Here is a 19,078-nt window from a genome sequence, read left to right on the forward strand (position 1 = left end):
GTCCACACGTGGTAGAATGACACAGCACTATACTGGTACTTGACGCTGTTGTCAGTTTCCTGGTTTTGATAATATACCTGTTATGTAAACTGTAAATTAAGGGAGAATCATAAAAGGCCTGAATCTAAGATTCAATATTTAGTGCTGCTTCTGTAGAGCCAGGGGGGCCTGGAAAGATCTACCCCCCAGCATCCCTCCCCACTCTGCTCCTGTGGAGTCTCCTGGACAAACCCTGCTCCTTACCATGGGACCAGACACCATGCCCACTTAGCCCCTAGTCTTGGGCTTCAGTTGCCTGCCATCCCTGGGAGTTACTCTAACAAAATGACCACACATCTAGCAGGAACCAGAGGCACCTCTTGTTCTCCAAAGCCTGCCTCCCACAGCCCTTTCCTGCTTACTCTAATCCCGAGTGCAATCCCTGCATGGAATGTGGAATTCCGCCCAGGCTGTGAATGTATGTGACCAACAAACTGCAGTTGAGGTCATCTGTCCAGTGTCAGGTGTCATGTGTTCAGCATTCCCTGTAACCTGAGGCCAGGAAGCCTTCTGTCACCAATGAGCTAAGGAGAGGGGAACAAAACCGGCTAAGGGTAGATGGGAGCTCTCTGTAACTTCCTGTAACTCTGTGATTATTTCAAAGTAGTAAACTAAGTATATCATTTAGACTGGAAAAGAGGGGCATGTAGAGTGTTGTGCTGGAGCTAGCTTGTGTTGACTGGCTTGTATTCCTGAAATTTCAGGAATTTTGCGTGTTGCTAACACAGCCATTATTAAAATATTAATGGTATAAGCTTACAATGAAATAAATTATATTTAAAAACAATGTTATGAAATAAATGAAACAGCAAGGACAAAAACACATACAAAAAACCTTTGTTGGCATTTGATTGGATTAAAATTGAGTGTTTTCATTTTTTTCATGTAACACAGTTAAGCTTATTTTCTTCACAGATCATCTTTTTAATTTTAATGTTAAGTAATGTATATGTTTTTTTTTACATGGGCAGGCACCGGGAATCAAACCTGGGTCCTCTGGCATGGCAGGCAAGCATTCTTGCCGGCTGAGCCACCGTAGCCCACCCTGTAATGTATATGTTTGACGCTAATGTGAGTGAGAATTTATATTCCATCTTTTCTTGTAGTGTAAGAAATGAGAGAAATTATAATATTGGTCATCTATTAATAATTATTTTGTCAAATGTTTTTCAGCTCTGCCTTCTTTGTCTTCTCCCAGAACTCCAATGACATAAATGTTAGATCTGTTGTTATTTTTCCACATAGCTCCATTCAAAAGACTGTTTTTTCAGATTGGGTAATGTTTTAGTTTGCCAAAGCTGCCGAAATGCAATATATCAGAAATGGAATGGCTTTTAAAAAGGGAATTAAGTTGGAAGTTTACAATTCTAGGACTGTGAAAATGTCCAAATTAAGGTATGGAGAGAAAGATGCCTTAATTCCAAAGAAAGGGCCACCGGTGTTCGGGGTTTCTTTCTCAGCTCGTACAGCACATGGCACACCTGCTAGCTTTCTCTCCTCATTTCATAAGGCTTCCCTGGGGGCATTTTCCTTCTGCTCCAAAGGTCTCTGGCTGTGTGGGCTCTGTTGGTTCTGTTGGCTCTAAAGCTTATGACCAAAATGGTTCCCTCTTAAAGAATTGCAGTAAGCAACCCCATATTGAATGGGTAGAGAAATATCTCCATGGAAACCATCTAATCAAAAGTTATCATCCACAATTGGGTGAGCCACATCTCCATGGAAACAATAAAAAAGGTCCAACAATATTGAATGAGGTTTAAAGGAAATCCCATACCCATTAAGCAGTTGCCCCCCACTCCCCTTTCCCCCCAGTCCCTGGCAAACTCCAGTATGCATTCTGTCTCTATGGATTGAATGACTAAATATTTCACATAAATGGAATCATACAATAAAAAAAAAATTTAAAAAAAAAGGACCTGGCTTTTCTGGGATACACGATAGCTTCAAACCGACACAGGTTATTTCTACTATTATGTCTTCCAGTTGACTGTTTCTTTCAGCTGTCCTCTGTATTACACTATTGAAACATTCATTGAGTGTTTTATTTCAGTTGTATTTTTTCAGTTCTAAGCTTGCCATTTGTTCTTTTTATCTTTTGTTTTTGTTGAGACTTTTAATCCTTTCTATTGTTTCATGCACATTCATATTTGCTCATTGAAGCATTCTATGATAGCTGTTTAAAATGTGTCAGACCATTTGAACATCTGGCTCATCTCACTGTTGGTGTCAGTTGATTTTGTTTCCCCCTCAAGTTGTGACCTTTCCTGGTTCTTGACATGATGGGTGATTTTTTATTGTATCCTGGGCCTTTTGGCTATTATGTCACCAGAAATATAGCTCTTAAATAAATAGGCCCCCTCTGATGTTGCCTCATTGTCAAGTGGGGGATGGAAGTCCAGCTTCCCCTATCAGCCCCATTGATGCTAGGGAGAAGACAGTGTGCCTTTGTCACGCTGGGTGGGAGTGCGATTTCAGGCTCCTCCCTGAGGACAACGGCTGGTGGAGAGGAAGGAGGGCTCTGCTACTCCTCCCTAAGTGGTTTACACTCACACCTGGGAACACGTGGGGGCTCCTGGTTGCTGGAAGCACATGAAAATCCCAGCTTCCCTCTCAGCCTTTTTTTTTTTTTTTTGCATTTGTTAATTTTATTTTCATTCTTTTAAAAAATATATTTTTTAATTAATAAAACTAATCAACATACACACGAACATTGTTAACATATGAACGTTCCATACTTGGTGTGCAATCAGTGGCTCACAATATCATCACATAGTTGTGTATTCATCACCACGATCATTTCTCAGAACATTTACATCACTCCAGAAAAAGAAATAAAAAGAAAAAACTCATACATACCATACCCCTTACCCCTCCCTCGCATTGACCACTAGTATTTCAACTTGCCCAATTTATTCTCTCTCTTATTCCCTCACTATTATTTATTATCCTTGTTTTTCTCCTCATCTATCTATACCCTTGATAAAGGGAGTGTCAGCCACAAGGTTTTCACAATCACACCGTCACATTGTAAAAGCTCTATCGGTATACTTCTTCGAGAGTCAAGGCTACTGGAACACAGCTCAGCAGTTTCAGGTACTTCCAGCCACTCTAATGCACTATGAACTAAAAAGGGCTCTCTATACAGTGCACAAGAGGAACCTCCAGCATAACCTCTGACTCTGAAATCTCTCATTTCAGAGTCTTTATCTCATTTCTCTCCCCTTTTTGATCAAGAAGGCTTTGTCTATCCCATGCTGCCGCGCCCAGCTCACCCCGGGAGCCCTGTCCCCTGCGGCGGGGGGATGTGCAGCACTGGGAGCCACGACCCACTAGCAGCGAGGGCAGCGGGGTCACCTGCAGCGCTGGCTGAGACAGGCCACATCTGGGCAACAAGAGGTTCTCCGGGGTGACTGCTGGGCCTTATGATCAGTAGGCTTAGCCTGTCCTCTGCAGGAATAAGTTTCACAAGGGCGAACACCAGGATTGAAGGGGGCTCAGCCTATAGAACTGGGTGTCTCCACTGCCTGCAAGACTATCAGGAACTCCCCAGATACGGAACAGGAATATTTCCTCCTTTCTCCCCAGCCCCCAAGGGAGCTTTGCAAATACTTTTTATTCTCTGCCCAAATTACTCTGGGATATGTTCGGGCACCACACTGACCTGTGCAAACACGACCTCACGCCCAGGGCCGTTATCCCTTGGACACTGCTCAAACACGGCTCAGCCCAAATACACAAACACATCCAGATAACGAGCCCACGTCAAAAAACGAACAGACGTCGACTCCAGGTGAGGCACGTATGTATCTACTCACTTCTATTTGAAATTAAAAAAAAAAAAAGCTGGGCTTTAGCCGAGAAAAAGTCTGTTCAGCGGTTCACACGGCCACGCCCTCGAAGCCGCGTCCTTGTACCGGGGCTGGGCAGACGCGGCCGCGCGGCAGTCGTTTCCTCCTCCCAGCGCCTGAGGAGACGGGAGGGCGCGCACCTCTCAGCCGCAGCGCGCCCTGCTCGCGCCGCGAGGCGCTGTCCTCGGCCTCCAGTCACCGCCCGGCCGCCCCCGGCCCGCCCACTACCGCCCCCGGCCGGCTTTACCGCGTCGCCCGCCGCGGGGCCTCACGGGAAACGGTCCTCGCGGCGGGGCGCGCGCGGGAATCGGGGCCGTCCCCTCGCGCATGCGCCGCGTTTCCCGGCCTCGGGGCGGGGTGGGCTCGGCGGGCGCGGCTGGAGCGGGCGGCCCGGCGCATGCGTGGAGGAGCTCGCCGAGCTCGCCGAGGGGCGCGGCGGGCGCTGCCCGGGGTTCCCGGGTTAGTTCCGAGCCCTGCCTGTCGCGGTAACCGCCCCTAACCCGAAGGACCGTGCATGCCCCAAAGAGGCACCGCGTTGAGCCCTCCTCTACCGTGGAGGTCGGGGGAGCCCCTTTGCCGCAAGTAAGGTGACCCAAAGAGGCACTGCGCCCCGCCCCGCGGGAGACGATCCCGGGTCCCCGGCCTCCACCCTCACGGCCGCCGCGGCCTCCTGCCCGCTTCACGCCCCTAATAAAAAGCGACTCTGCCCCAGTTCAGCCTTGTATGCTCCACGTGGTGAGCCCCGGCCGCCGTGGCCCACGCCAGACAGGGGACCCCGTTCTGTCTTGTGGTCACTGTTTTCGGGCATCCTCGGCGTCCGTCAGGGTTGTTGGTCACCATTCGTAACTGCCGGTTCTGGGCGCGGTCGGAACCGGCCGGCCCGTGTGTCCTCGGAGGTTTGGGTTTATTTGAATTTTTTGAAACACCAGCCGGGGACCCCCCCCCCCGATATTGGCTCCACGTGAGACGATTTTGTGTCCTAGGCCCAGGTCCCGTGCGGCGATGGGGAGCCGTCGGAAGGGGACTCCCCTGAAGACCGCCCAGCCTCGCGGCTCCGGAGCGCAGGAGCAGGGCCCTAAGAGCAGACCCTACCTGTGAATGGCTAGGAGCAATCTGTGATCCTCGCGCTCCATCCGGAAGACCCCAGATTAAGACAATGGGATGTTTGAGCCAAGCTGTAGAAGAGACAGGTGAGCCCAGGAAAGACCACTGCGTTTGCAGGCTTGAGAGGGCGTGGCTGGGGGAAAGAAGTACCACCTACCCAAAGGAAAGTCGGCCTCAGACGTCCTTAGCGGCCCTACACTGCCTTCACCTCTCCCGTTTGCAGATGGTCAGGGGCGCTCACACCATGCCGCTGTCCAGATGGGGCACTGAGAGATGTGGGTGCCTCCTCCATCCTGACCGGTGGGCCCAGACGGCAGTGTAGGAAAAGGGCTTCCTGGATTCCCTATTTCTGCCTAACAGAAAATATGAACGCCACTGAGTCCCAGTGGGTGAACGTCCAGGAAATCCCATTTTTCAGTGGCGTAGCCAAAAGTCAGATTTTCTGACATAGTTAAGTTAAAAACAATTTTTATCAAAAGTCTGAGAAACTGGCACAATGTAGTCAAGGGCCAAAGGACATTTTCCTACAGGAGGACAGTCTATTCACCTGGCAGGTGGAAGTTTTTTGGCAAGAGAATCCAGGAAGGCAAGTTCCATCTTGTGATCTGCTTCTTTCTTCTTCCCCAGCTCCTTCTCTGTTGTTCTCTACCTGTTTCCTAGAGCAGCAGAAAATGAACAGATCACAGGTGAGCTGTTGGTTTTATTTCCTACTTTGTTTACAGTGCCTTATATGAGGTCTTTATGGGTGGGTAGGTTGGAACGGGAATGTCAAAGCAGATGAAAATTAACAAGGATAAATACAGAAGCGCACCAATATCAGGACAAAATGGTTTGTAGAAGTATGTTGGTGCTGTGGTGCAGATGATCTAATTTGTCTAATCTTGTAGGAATAATATGGAGTACTCTGCACTGTGATTTGCATTGACCAATAGAAGAAATCATGCTAAATCCTCATGAGGCATTTTGAGTTTTTGACAGTGAAGGCTATACAGTGTCCATTTTCCTCATCTTTGACTAGTATGCAGCATAGTGCACACTTGCTCAGTGACTATGGGAAATCTGTGCAGCCTGCTGCCTGTCGTTCTTCCCCAGAGTAAGCAGGACACTTTATGTCAGTCAATCCAGGTTTCTCCGTAAGCCAGGCGTAGAGTTTAGAATGTCAGTCCTAATGTGTAAGACTGATGTTGTTTATTTCTTAATTGTCTGCAAAATTTCACCAGTGAGTTTATCTGGATCTGGATTTTCTTTGTGGAAATATAGATTGAATTTCTTTACACTAGGGAAATTACCCTTTACAACATGATATGGGTTGAACTTTTTCCCAGTTCATCTTTTCTCATTCCCAGATAGAGACAGGAGTTCCTAGTTCAGGGAAATGCCTGGGAAGAAGCAACACTGCCCTTCCGTTTGCCCTGCTGCAGCCCAGGCTGAAGCTACAGCTGCACACATACCAGATAAAAAATGACTAAGGTTTCTACCAGTTTGTTTTGCTTTCTCTCTCTACATCCCCTTGGATTGATCTATGGGGAAGGAGCAAGCAGTTGTGCTAATTGAGCATCTCAGTAGGAGCTAAAAGCTTTAGTTAGAGCAGCAGTGACCTTCACATTGCTAAATCCAGTGGTGATACCTCAGGCTTTGTCTTGCTGGACCATTAGCCTGCATTTGACACTGTCGGGCACTTTTTCCTTCTGTGTGAACTTTTGTCACTTGGCTTCTAGAACACGACAATCTCTTTAATTTTCATTACTTGCTTATTCTCCTTTGCTGGCACTTCCTTTTCTTCTGCCTCTTAATATTGGAGACCCGCTAAGCTCAGTCCTTGATCCTTATCCTTCATCTGAGACCTGTCTCTTGTTCTTGTCTGTTCTCATAAGTATTCTGTGGCTTTATGACTCCTCATAATGTCCCCAGTCTAGTGTTTTAGTTTCTTGGGCTGTAAATGCAAATGCCATAAAATGATTTGGCTTAAACTGGGAATTTATTTGCTCACAGTTTTGAGGCTGGGAGAATGTTCAAGTAAAATCTCTTAGAAGACTGGTGTCCTGGGGCTGACTGCCAGCGATCCCGGCTCCTGTCACTGGGCAAGCACATGGTGTCATCTCCTGGTCTCTTCCTTGTCTTCTGGATTTCATTGGCTTGCTTTGGTGGCTTTCTCTTTCTCTGTCTGAATTTCATTCTCTTATAAAGGACTCCAGTAATAGGATTAAGAACCGTTGTGATTGGGCTGGTCCACACCATAACTGAAGTTGTGTCATCAAAAGGTCCTACTTACAATGGGTTTACACTCCTAGGAATTGATTAGATTTAAGAACACTTTTTCTGGGGCATATACAGCTCTGAACCACCACACCCAGCCCTCTTCCTGCACTTAAGATTCATGTATCTAACTGTCTACTCTACATCTCCGCTTGAAGGTTTAACAAACACTGTCCAATATAGCTGCAGCTGACTTGCCTGCCACCTTCTCAAACCTGCTTCCTCTATAGCTTTCCCCATCTAGATTGATAGCCGACCACTTACAATCATCCTTGACCTGGTTTTCCCTCGTGCTGCACATCTTACTTGTAAGCAAAACCTCCTTGCTCTAGATCTTAAAATATATCCAGAATTTAACCACCTCTCATCATCTGCAGTGCCCTTACCGTGGCCAGCCCCTGGCATCTCTTTCCTGGATGATGCAAGAGATACTCACTACTCCTCACCCCTGGTTCCTGAGCCTCTGCCAGAACACCTGGTAGGGAATGAGAGTCAGGTTACTGTGAGGCCCTCCTCTGCCCAACATCTACATTTTCCTCTGAGTAAAAGCCAGAGCTCTTCCAGTATTATGTGGCCCGTTAATTCTCTGACCTTACCTCCTCCTCAGCCCCATGGTCACACTGTACCAAGTCCTACTAGCCTTCTTGCTGTTCCAGAAACCTACGGGCACAATGCCGCCTTCATCCTTGTATGAAGCATGCCCCGTCTGGGCTGCGCTCTCCCTGCCGTGTGGCCAACTCCGTCTCCTGCCCTGGGCCTTGCTCACAAGTCACTGCACTCGGTCCACTGTGCACTCCACTGTGCACTCCCAGGCCACAATTGCTGCACTAACCCCAGCGTTCCCATCCCCCTTACCTTGGTCCACTCTTTGTCCTTACCATAGCACTTCTCACTTGACATGCTCTACAGGTCACTCACTGCTCTTAGTGTTTTGTGTATCTTCTCTTAAACCTCTCTCGAATGACTATAGCCTGTTATTGTTCTCTGATGTTTCCCAAATGTCCAGAGCAGATCTTGGCTCATAAAGAGTGTTCAGAAGTTGTTGTTGAATGAATGAACTTTTATGTGCCATTTATTTTCCTTTGTAAGTACCATGAAGCTTACTTTTTAAAATCTTTTCTAATGTTTTTACTTTTTAATAATATATTTAAATGTTTTTGCTTGAGTGTTTCTTTTTTTGTGTGCTTTAGTTAAATATATTTTTTATATAGTGTGAGGTTGGGTTTTTTTTTTTGACAAATAGTTTATCAGTTATGCCAACTGCATTTAATTAATTAATCATCCTTTACCTTATTAAATTGTATTTGTGACTTAGTTTTAGTTTGTAAAAGCAGTCAGAATGCAATATACCCGAAACGGAATGGCTTTTAAAAAGGAGAGTTTGTTAAGTTGCAAGTTTACCGTTTTAAGGCCGTGAATATGTCCAAAGCAAGGCATCCAGGGAAAGATACATTGATTCAAGAAAGGCTGAAGGTTCCAGAATAACTCTGTCAGCTGGAAAGTCACATGGTATTGTGTGCTAGCTTTCTCTCCAGGCTTTTTCAATGGCTTACCTGGGGGCGTTTTTCTTTTGCATCTCCAAAGATCTCAGACTGTGTGGGCAATCCCAGCTCTCTTGGCTTTTTCCAAAATGGTTCCCTCTTTTTTTTAATTTTAATTTAATTTATTTATTTTTTTATTGTGAAGAATAACATATATACAAAAACGGAATACATTTCAAAACACAATTAGTTATAGAACAGATTTCAGAGTTTGGTATGGGTTACCGTTGTGCAATGTGAGTTTTTTCATTCTGGCTGCTCCAAGACACTAGAGACTAAAAGATTAATGATTCAGGAGTCATACTCATTTGTTACATCCTATCTTCTCTTTTATAACTTTGCCTTCTCCTTTGATCTTTTCCTTTTAATTATTTTTTATTGATATATTTTATATATTCACATATCATATAATCATCCAAAGTGAACAGTGTTCACAATATCATCATATAACTGTGCATTTATCATCACAATGGACTTTTTTTTCTTTTTTGTGCAAAGTAACGTATACGTAAAAAAGCAATAAATTTCAAAGCACATTGCAACAATTAGTTGTGGACCAGATTTCTGAGTTTGGTATGGGTTGCAGTTTCACCATTTTGGTTTTGGAGGTATTGGAGACTAAAAGAAATCAATATAATGATTCTGCAATCATACTCATTTGTTAAACCCTACCTTCTCTGTATAATTCCACTATCACCTTTGATCTTTTTCCCACTCTTTATTCTAGGTTTTTCATGTTGGAAGGGGCTGTTGATCATATGGGGTAGGGAGATGGAACTAGTTCATGTTCTGGGGAGACTGGCCCCTCTGCAGCTCAGGATTTATCTGGTCCAGAGACCCATCTGGAGGTGTTAGGTTTCTGGAAAGTTACCCTACTGCATGGAACCTTTGTAGAATCTTATATAATGTCCTAGGTATTCTTTTTTTTTATTTAAAAAAATATTTTTATTGGGCCACAGTGGCTCAGCAGGCAAGAATGCTCATCTGCCATGTCAGAGGACCTGGGTTCGATTCCTGGTGCCTGCCCATGTAAAAATTAAAAAAAAATAAAAATAAAAAAAAAGAATGCAAAAAATATTTTTATAGAGAAATCTTCACACACATACATTCCATGCATGATATGCAATCAGTGGCTCATAATATCATCACATAGTTGTGTATTCATCACCATCACCATGATCATTTTTTAGAACATTTGCATCACTCCAGAAAAAGAAATAAAAAGAAAAAACTCATACGTATCATACTCTTTATCCCTCCCTCTCATTGACCATTAGTGTTATCATCTACCCAATTTATTTTATCATTTGTTCCCACTATTATTGCTTATTTTTTTACTCATCTGTCCATACCTTGGATAAAAGGAGCATCAGATACAAGGGTTTCACAATCACACAGTCACATTGTAAAATCTATATTATTATGTGATCAAGAATCAAGGCTCCTGGAACACAGTTCAACAGTTTCAGATGCTTCCCTCCAGCCACTCAATACACCATACACTAAAAAGAAATATCTATAGAATGCTAAAGAATAACCTCCAGGATAACTTCTTGACTCTGAAATCTTTCAGCCACTGAAACTTTATTTTGTTTCATTTCTTTCTTCTGTCTTTTGGTCAAGAAGGCTTCCTCAGTCCCTTGATGCTGGGTCCCAGATCATCCTGGGATTTCTGTCCCATGTCGTCAGGCAGATTTACACCCCTGGGGGTCATGTCCCATGTAGGAGGAAGGGCAGTAAATTCACCTGTCGAGTTGGCATAGAGAGAGAGGCCACATCTGAGCAACAAAAGAAGTTCTCTGGGGGTGACTTTTAGGCCTAATTTTAAGTAGGTTTCACCTCTCCTTTGCAGGAATAAGTTTCATAGGGGTAGACCCCAAAATTGAGGGTTCAGCCTATTGATTTGGTTGTCCTCACTGCTTGTGGGAATTGCAGAAATTTCCCAAATGGGGAAGTTGAATATTTCTTCCTTTCTGGTTCCCTCTTAAAGGACTCTAGTAAGCAATCCCACCTTGAATGGATGGAGGCATATCTCTATGGAAACCACCTAATCAAAAGTTACCACTCACATTGGATGGATCACATCTCCATGGAAACAATCAGAAAGATCCCATCCAGCAATGTTGAATGAGGATGAAAAGATAACAGCTTTTCTGGGATACACAACAGATTCAAACTGGCATATATATGTTTGAATCTGTTTCTGGACTTTTTTCCCCATTAATCTAATTTTCTTTTAATTAGAGAAGCTTTATAATAAATAGTAACATCTGGTAAGGCAAGCCCTTTACAATTTTGTTTAGGGATCTTTTCCTAAAAAGATGTGTTTTTAACAGTTCCTCAAAATGGTAAATCTCGAGTCACCTCAAGGAGCATTGTTTTATGCCCTTCAATGACATTAAAAACATAAATTATTGGGATATAATTCATGCGCTATGTAATTCAGTCTTTTAAAGTGTACACTTCAGTGGTTTTTAGTATATATATTTTTTACTATTACCACTGTCTTATTTTAGAGATAGCTATCACCCCAAAAGGGAGCCCCGTACCCATTAGCAGTCACTGCCCATTTTTCCCTCTCTTATTCTCTGGCAATCTTAAACTGCTGTGTGTCTCTGTGGATTTGCTTGTTCTATCCATTTCATATAAAGGGAATCGTAAAGCATGTGGCCTTTTTTATCTGGCTTCTTTTGCTTAGCATAATATTTCCAAGGTTCGTCCATGTTGTAGCATGTATCAGAACTTCATTCTTTTTTTCTGGTCAAATAGTATTCCATTGTATGTTTATACTACATTTTGTTTATCCACTTATCAGTTTGTTGATATTTGGATTGTTTCCATCTTTTGGCTATTATCAATAATGCTGCCATGTGTATTTGTGTACAGGTTTTTGTGTGGACATACATTTTCAGTTCTCTTGGGTATATTCCTAGGAGTAGAATCTCTGGGTCTTATGATAGGTGACTTGAGGTTTAGTGTTTTGAGGAACTATTAAAACTGTTTTCCATTGCAGATACACTATTTTATAGTCCCAGCAGAAATATGTGAGGATTCTAGTTTCTCCACATCTTCACTAACCCTTGTTACTTTCCATTTTAAAAATAATAACCATCCTAGTTAGTGGGTGTAGCTCCTTGTGGTTTCGATTTGCATTTCTCTGATGTCTTGTGATGTTAAGCATCTTTTCATGTACTTATTGGCTGTTTGTGTCTTCTTTGGGGAATTATTATTCAGATTCTTTGCCCAATTTTTTTAAAACTTTGATATTGTGAAATTTAACATATGTACAAAAAAGAAAGCAATAATTTCAAAGTACATTTTAACAAATAATTACAGAACAGATTTCAAAGTTTGGTATGGGTTACCACTTCACATTTTCAAGTTTTTCCTTCTAGCTGCTCCAAAAACCTGAAGCAAAAAGAATTATCATTATAGTGAACCAGCAGTCCTACTTGTTTGTTAAGTGCTATCTGCTCTGTTATAACTCCTCCTTCTCCTTTGATCCTTTTCCCAATCTTTAGGGATATTTGGGTTATGCCCATTCAAACTTTTTCATATTGAAAAGGGGTATCAGCAGTATAGGATAGTGTGGTATTTAGGTTCAGGTGTCAACTCGACCAGGTGAAGGTATCTAGTTCTGTTGCTGTGGACATGAGCCAATGGTATGTGAACCTCATCTGTTGCGGATTACATCTGCAGTCAGCTAAGAGGCGTGCCTGCTGCATTCATTATGACGTTTGACTTAATTGACTGGATGCTTAAATGAGAGAGCTCAGCGTAGCACAGCCCAAGCAGCTCAGCATACCTCATCTCAGCACTCACAGCTCAGCCCAGGCCTTTGGAGATGCAGGAAGGAATCACCACGGGGAAAGTTGGAATCCAGAGGTTTGGAGAGAAGGCCAGCAGAGATCGCCCTGTGCCTTCCTATGTAATAAAGAACCTAAGTTGAAAGTTAGCTGCCTTTCCTCTGAAGAACTAATGAAATAAATCCCCTGTTATTAAAAGCCAATCAATTTTTGGTGTGTTGCATTCCAGCAGCTAGCAAACTAGAACAGATAGGAAGTGGAATTAGCTGATATTCTTGGAGAGTCTGGCCCTCTGCGTTTCAGGACTTCCCTGGCCTAGAAGCACTATGGAGGTTCAGGAAAGCAAACTTAGTACATGAAACTTTTGTAGAGTCTCAGTTGGAGCCCTAGGTATTCTTTAGGGTTAACAGGAATGATGTTAGTTCCAATATGGCAAACCGTGGCAATTAGCAAAATCTAGCTGACATTTATTTAAGAGTAGCCTCCAGAACAGCCTCTCAACTTTCTTAGCCACTGATACCCTATTTTGTTACATTTCTTTCCCCCCTTTTAGTCTGGAAGACATTATTGATCCCTTGGTGTCAGGGCCATGCACAAGCCTGGAAGTCATTTCTCTCCTCGTCAGGGAGACTTTCACCCCTGAATTTCGTGTTCCACGTAGGGGGTAAAGTACTAATTTTCCTTGCAGAGTTGACTTTGCCCTTTTAAAAATCGGATTATTCCCCGGTCTGACTGGGAACGTTGGATAGCGGGGCCCTCCCGCCACGCTTGGCGTCTCGGGCCAGCTGGGCAATTTGGACCGGCACTCCCCCAAACCGCGGCGGCCGGCGACCCACCCCCTCCACGCGCGGTTTCCCGGGCCGACTGCGAGATTCGGATTGGCAAGTTAAAGGAGCCACAGCATCTTTTACTGGTGGGCCCCACAGACAGACGAGCGCCACGAGTGCCACCTACTGGGCAGGAAAAGAAAAACAGCCCAGAGATTTCACAGAAAAACCTTTCAACCAGCCGGGTCCCACACCCAGGGAAATCTGATCAAATGCCCAGACACCAGCAGAAAATAATGGATGACGCTCGGAAAATTAAAGATATGGCCCAGTCAAAGGAACAAACCAATAGTTCAAATGAGATACAGGAGCTGAGACAACTAATGCTGAATATACGAACAGAAATGGAAAAACTCTTCAAAAACCAAATCAATAAATTGAGGGAGGACATGAAGAAGACATGGGCTGAACAAAAAGAAGAAATAGAAAATCTGAAAAAACAAATCACAGAACTTATGGGAGTGAAGGACAAAGAAGAAAAAATGGAAAAAACAATGGATACCTACAATGGTAGATCTAAAGAGACAGAAGCTACAATTAGTGAACTGGAGGATGGAACATCTGAATTCCAAAAAGAAACAGAAACTATCGGGAAAAGAATGGAAAAACTTGAGCAGGGGATCAGGGAACTGAATGACAATATGAAGCGCACAAATATACGTGTTGTGGGTGTCCCAGAAGGAGAAGAGAAGGGAAAAGGAGGAGAAAAACTAATGGAAGAAATTATCACTGAAAATTTCCCAACTCTTATGAAAGACCTAAATTTACAGATCCAAGAAGTGCAGCGCACCCCAAAGAGAATAGACCCAAATAGGCGTTCTCCAAGACACTTACTAGTTAGAATGTCAGAGGTCAAAGAGAAAGAGAGGATCTTGAAAGCAGCAAGAGAAAAACAATCTGTCACATACAAGGGAAACCCAATAAGACTATGTGTAGATTTCTCAGCAGAAACCATGGAAGCTAGAAGACAGTGGGATGATATATTTAAATTACTAAAAGAGAAAAACTGCCAACCAAGACTTCTATATCCAGCAAAATTGTCCTTCAAAAATGAAGGAGAAATTAAAACATTTATAGACAAAAAGTCACTGAGAGAATTTGTGACCAAGAGACCAGCTCTGCAAGAAATACTAAAGGGAGCACTAGAGTCAGATACGAAAAGACAGAAGAGAGCGGTATGGAGTAAAGTGTAGAAAGAAGGAAAATCAGATATGATATATTTAATTGTCATGGTTAGGGACAGGTGTCAACTTGGCCAAGTTGTGGTACCTGTTCATCTGATTGGGCAAGCGCTGGCCTGTCTGTTGCAATGAGGACATTTCATAGGATTAGGTCATGATCACGTCAGCTACATCCACAGCTGATTCCATTTGTAATCAGCCAAAGGGGAGTGTCTTCTGCAATTAGTGATGCTAAATCCAATCATGGGAAGCCTTTTAAGGAGGACTCAGAGGAGACAGGTTGCATTCCTGCTTTGGCTGGTGAGCCTCTCCTGTGGAGTTCATCCAGGCCATCCATTGGAGTCATCAGCTTCGCAGCCTGCCCTGTGGATTTTGGACTCTGCATTCCTACGGTCACGTGAGACACTTTCATAAATTTTATATTTGCAAGTGTTCCCTGTTGATTCTGTTTCTCTAGAGAACCCTAACTAATACATAATACAAAAGCCAAAATGGTAGAGGAAAATATTATCCAAACAGTAATAACACTGAAAGTTAATGGACTGAATTTCCCAATCAAAAGACAAAGAATGGCAGAATGGATTACGACCCAGCAATACCACTGCTAGGTATCTACTCAAAGGACTTAAGGGCAAAGACACAGACGGACATTTGCACACCAGTGTTTATAGCAGCATTATCTACAATTGCAAAGAGATGGAAACAGCCAAAGTGTCCATCAACAGACGAGTGGCTAAACAAACTGTGGCGTATACCTACGATGGAATATTATGCAGCTTTAAGACAGACTAAACTTATGAAGCATGTAATAACACGGATGGACCTAGAGAACATTAAGCTGAGTGAGTCTAGCCAAAAACTAAAGGACAAATACTGTATGGTCCCACTGATGTGAACCGACATTCGAGAATCAGCTTGGAATATGTCATTGGTAACAGAGACCAGCAGGAGTTAGAAACAGGTAAGATAATGGGTAATTGGAGCTGAAGGGATACAGACTGTGCAACAGGACTAGATACAAAAACTCAAAAATGGACAGCACAATAATACCTAAGTGTAATGTAACTATGTTGGAACACTGAATGAAGCTGCACCTGAAATATGGTTTTTTGTTTGTTTGTTTGTTTGTATCTTTTGTTTTTGTTTTTTTCTTTTTCCTTTTTTTATATATATATATTTTTTTTATTAATATTATTATTTTAATTCTCTTCTCTATATTAACATTCTATATCTTTTTCTGCTGTTTTGCTAGTTCTTTTCCTAAATCGATGCAAATGTACTAAGAAATGATGATCATACATCTATGTGATGATACTAAGAATTACTGAGTGCATGTGTAGAATGGAATGATTTCTAAATGTTGTGTTAATTTCTTTTTTTTGATTAATTAAAAAAAATTAAAAAAAATTGGATAAAAAAATAAAAGCACATAGTAGATTCAGGATAAATAAATAATAGAGGAAAAATGTTAAAATAAATTCAATTTGAAATACTAGTGATCAATGAAAGGGAGGGATAAGGAATATGGTATGTAAAAAATTTTTTTCTTTTTCTGTTTTTGTTTTATTTTTCTGTTGTCTTTTTATTTCTTTTTCTGAATTGATGCAAATGTTCTCAGAAATGATCATGATGATGAATATGCAACTATGTGATGATATTGTGAATTACTGATTATATATGTAGAACGGAATGAGCATATATTACGGATGTTTGTGCTTCTTTCTTGTAATTTCTTTTTAATTAATAAAAATTATTTTTAAAAATTGGATTATTTGTCTGTTATTGAGGTATAGGAATACGTTATATATTCTGGACATAGAATTTCAAATCATGTTACTACCATCCATTTAGTGGTAACCATCCATTTAGAACAAGATTTACTATTTCCCGTTCCTCCCTCTCCTTTCCTGTTCCCCGTGCTTGAGATGTGTTTGCCAGCTCATTCGAGTACTTCCTCAGGTGTTCTCTCCACAGCGGTCACCTGGGTGAGTTATTCCCCTGAGGCTCTGCTGTCTGAAGACCTCTTATTTTTGGCCTGTCATATGAAAAACTGTTGATATGTAGGATTCTTAGGTTTAAGGTATTTTTCATAATCTCATAGTCTTTTTGCTTCTGCCACTGCAGATGAGAAATCCAAAGCTAGACTATTTCTTTACTTTGTGAATAACCTGTTTTTGTGGTTTTTTTTTTTTTTTTTACATCTGGGAGCTTGTGAGAATTTATCATTGTCATCAGAATTATGCAAAGGTATGCCTCAGTGTGTCTGTTTCATTATTAATTCTATATTGGTGGGTTTTTTTTTTTCTTGCAACACTTTAAATATTTCACCCCCTCTCTCCTTGCTTGCATGGTTTTTGATGAAAAGTCTGCCGTAATTCTTAATCCTTGTTCCTCTGTAGGTAAGACGTGTTTTTTTCCCCTCTGCCTTCTTTCAAGATTTTCCCCTTTGCCTTTGGTTTTCTGTACTTTAAAAGGATGTTCCTAGATGTGGTTTTCTTCTTATTTATTCTGTTTGTTGCTCTCTTAGCTCCCTGGCTCTGTCTTTAATTTTGCAATGTTTTCTGGCAGAAAATATTTACTGCTTCAAATATTTCTTCTGCCCTATTCTTTCTTTCTCCTTCTGGTATTTCAATGATACATGCATTATACCTTTTGCTGTTGTTCCACAGTTCTTGGTTGTTCTCTCTTTTCATTCTTTTCCCTTTGCATTTCAGTTTGTGAAGTTTCTATTGACTTATTTCCAAGTTCACTGGAACTTTCCTCTGCTTTACATGAGATGAGCCCATCAATGGGATTCTTCTTTTCTGTTACTATGTTTTTTATTTTTAGCACTTTCTGTTCATTTTTCTTAGGGTTTCTGTCTTTCTGCTTACATTATCCATATGTTCTTAACATATTAATCATAATTATTTTCAATTCCACGTCAGATAATTCCAACATTTGTGCCATTCCCCAATTTGCTTCTGATTGCTTTGCATCTTCAGAATAAGTTTTTCTTGCCTTTTAGCATTCTTGTCATTTTTTTGTTGAAAGCTGGACAGGTTGTATCTGGTAATAGGAACTGAGATAAATAGAATTTACTGTGAGGATTTATGTTAAACTGGCTAGGAGTTAGCTCTGTTTAATGTTTGTTGGGGCAGTAGGTGCCAGTGGCTTCAGATTCCTCTGATATCCTTGTTCTTTCTTCCTTCTGGACTTTACGCTTCCCTTTGTCTCCCAGCTGTTGGAGCTGCGACCTGCAGTTTCTACGCTGGGGTCTTGGGGTGTGTGCAGGGCGTGGAGAGGGTGAGCATTCTGTAAGCTCATGATGACAGTCGTTCTGTTTGTGGTCCTCTTCCCTTCACAAGTGTTTCTAAAAGCTGGAAAACGTCATCCCAGACCTCCTGTGTGTACTTGGCAGACTCTGTCTCTTGTCCTGTGTTCTAGGAGATTTTCACATTTTTTCTTAGATGTCCATTCTATTTTAAGTCTTCAGCTGAGAGTTTTCACCTCAGTTTTCACGATTCAGCTGTCAGGTTTTTAAACTTGGGGGCTCTCTTTCTTACTCTCTGATGGCTCCTTGTAATTGAAGTCAGTTCTTACTTTATTTTAGCAGTTTTCTCCTCAGTATACGTGAGGGTATCATTGGAATTAAGAGCCAGTTTTCTTCCATTCCTTGCTGTGACTTTGTTTCTTTTTCCATGTTAGGTGGTTTTGATTATCTTAATTCTTATTGTTGTATTCTTAGTTTTCCTAATATATCTACTGCTTCATTTTCTATTCATTGTCCATTAATGAAGACCTAGTGTTTTTTAGGTTGTTTTACACTCTTCTCTCCTGGTTTTATTTTCCCCTTTCAGTGAATTTTTTTCCTCATTCTTCATGATCTGATCTTCTTTCAGGCTCCTGAGTAGGGTTCTCTCAGATCCTACACTTGTGATTTTGCCTCCTTAGTCTCTTTCCTTGGGAGCCATCTGACTCACTGCTGGCTTCAGTTTCCACTGAAATGCAGCGACTCGGCAATCCTTAACGTCATCCAGGGCTTCATCCTGAGCTCCAGAAGCACACCTCTGGCTGCCGCCCGGAGGTCTTCACCTGCCTGTCCCAGAGACACTTTAAGCACAACATGTTCAACATGTTCAAGGCCTCTGTGCCTCTTACCCTCTGCCCACCCTCCTTCTCTCCACTTTCTGGTCTTAGTGGGATGCTCATAAAGATGCTCTTGGCAAAAATGTCCCTATCTTCCCTGTTTAACATGAATCAGGGACCTAATTTTCTGGGGCCTCTTTCTGTTGTATCATCTCTCTTCTTTCTCTCCATTATTACAGCAGAATCAAATGGGGTCAACTCTCTAACTGGTCTTTGCCCTCTCTTTCCCCCTAAGCCATTCTCTACCGTCCTTCTGGGACAGCACTGACCAATAGAAATATAATATAAGCCACACTTTAAAAAATAAATAAATGAAAAAGAAGCAAGTGAAATTGGCTTTAATAATAT

The 19,078-nt window shown here is 42.2% G+C and overlaps 1 protein-coding gene across 8 annotated transcripts in view; it reads left to right on the forward strand.

Moving 5' to 3' along the window:
* The first annotated feature begins 4,291 nt into the window (after nucleotides 1–4,291).
* Nucleotides 4,292–19,078, forward strand: part of LOC143653504 (zinc finger protein 37A-like) — a 79,288-nt gene continuing 64,501 nt past the window's right edge. For all 8 annotated transcript variants that reach the window (XM_077124551.1, XM_077124547.1, XM_077124546.1 and 5 more), the window contains exons 1-3: nucleotides 4,292–4,469; nucleotides 4,871–5,077; nucleotides 5,619–5,677. In XM_077124551.1, the coding sequence (XP_076980666.1) occupies nucleotides 5,044–5,077; nucleotides 5,619–5,677 (93 nt within the window). In that variant the 5' untranslated portion in view covers nucleotides 4,292–4,469; nucleotides 4,871–5,043. The remainder of the gene's footprint in view (nucleotides 4,470–4,870; nucleotides 5,078–5,618; nucleotides 5,678–19,078) is intronic.

The sequence above is a fragment of the Tamandua tetradactyla genome, chromosome 13 (assembly GCF_023851605.1).
Source record: "Tamandua tetradactyla isolate mTamTet1 chromosome 13, mTamTet1.pri, whole genome shotgun sequence".
In the NCBI taxonomy this organism is placed as follows: Eukaryota; Metazoa; Chordata; class Mammalia; order Pilosa; family Myrmecophagidae; genus Tamandua; species Tamandua tetradactyla.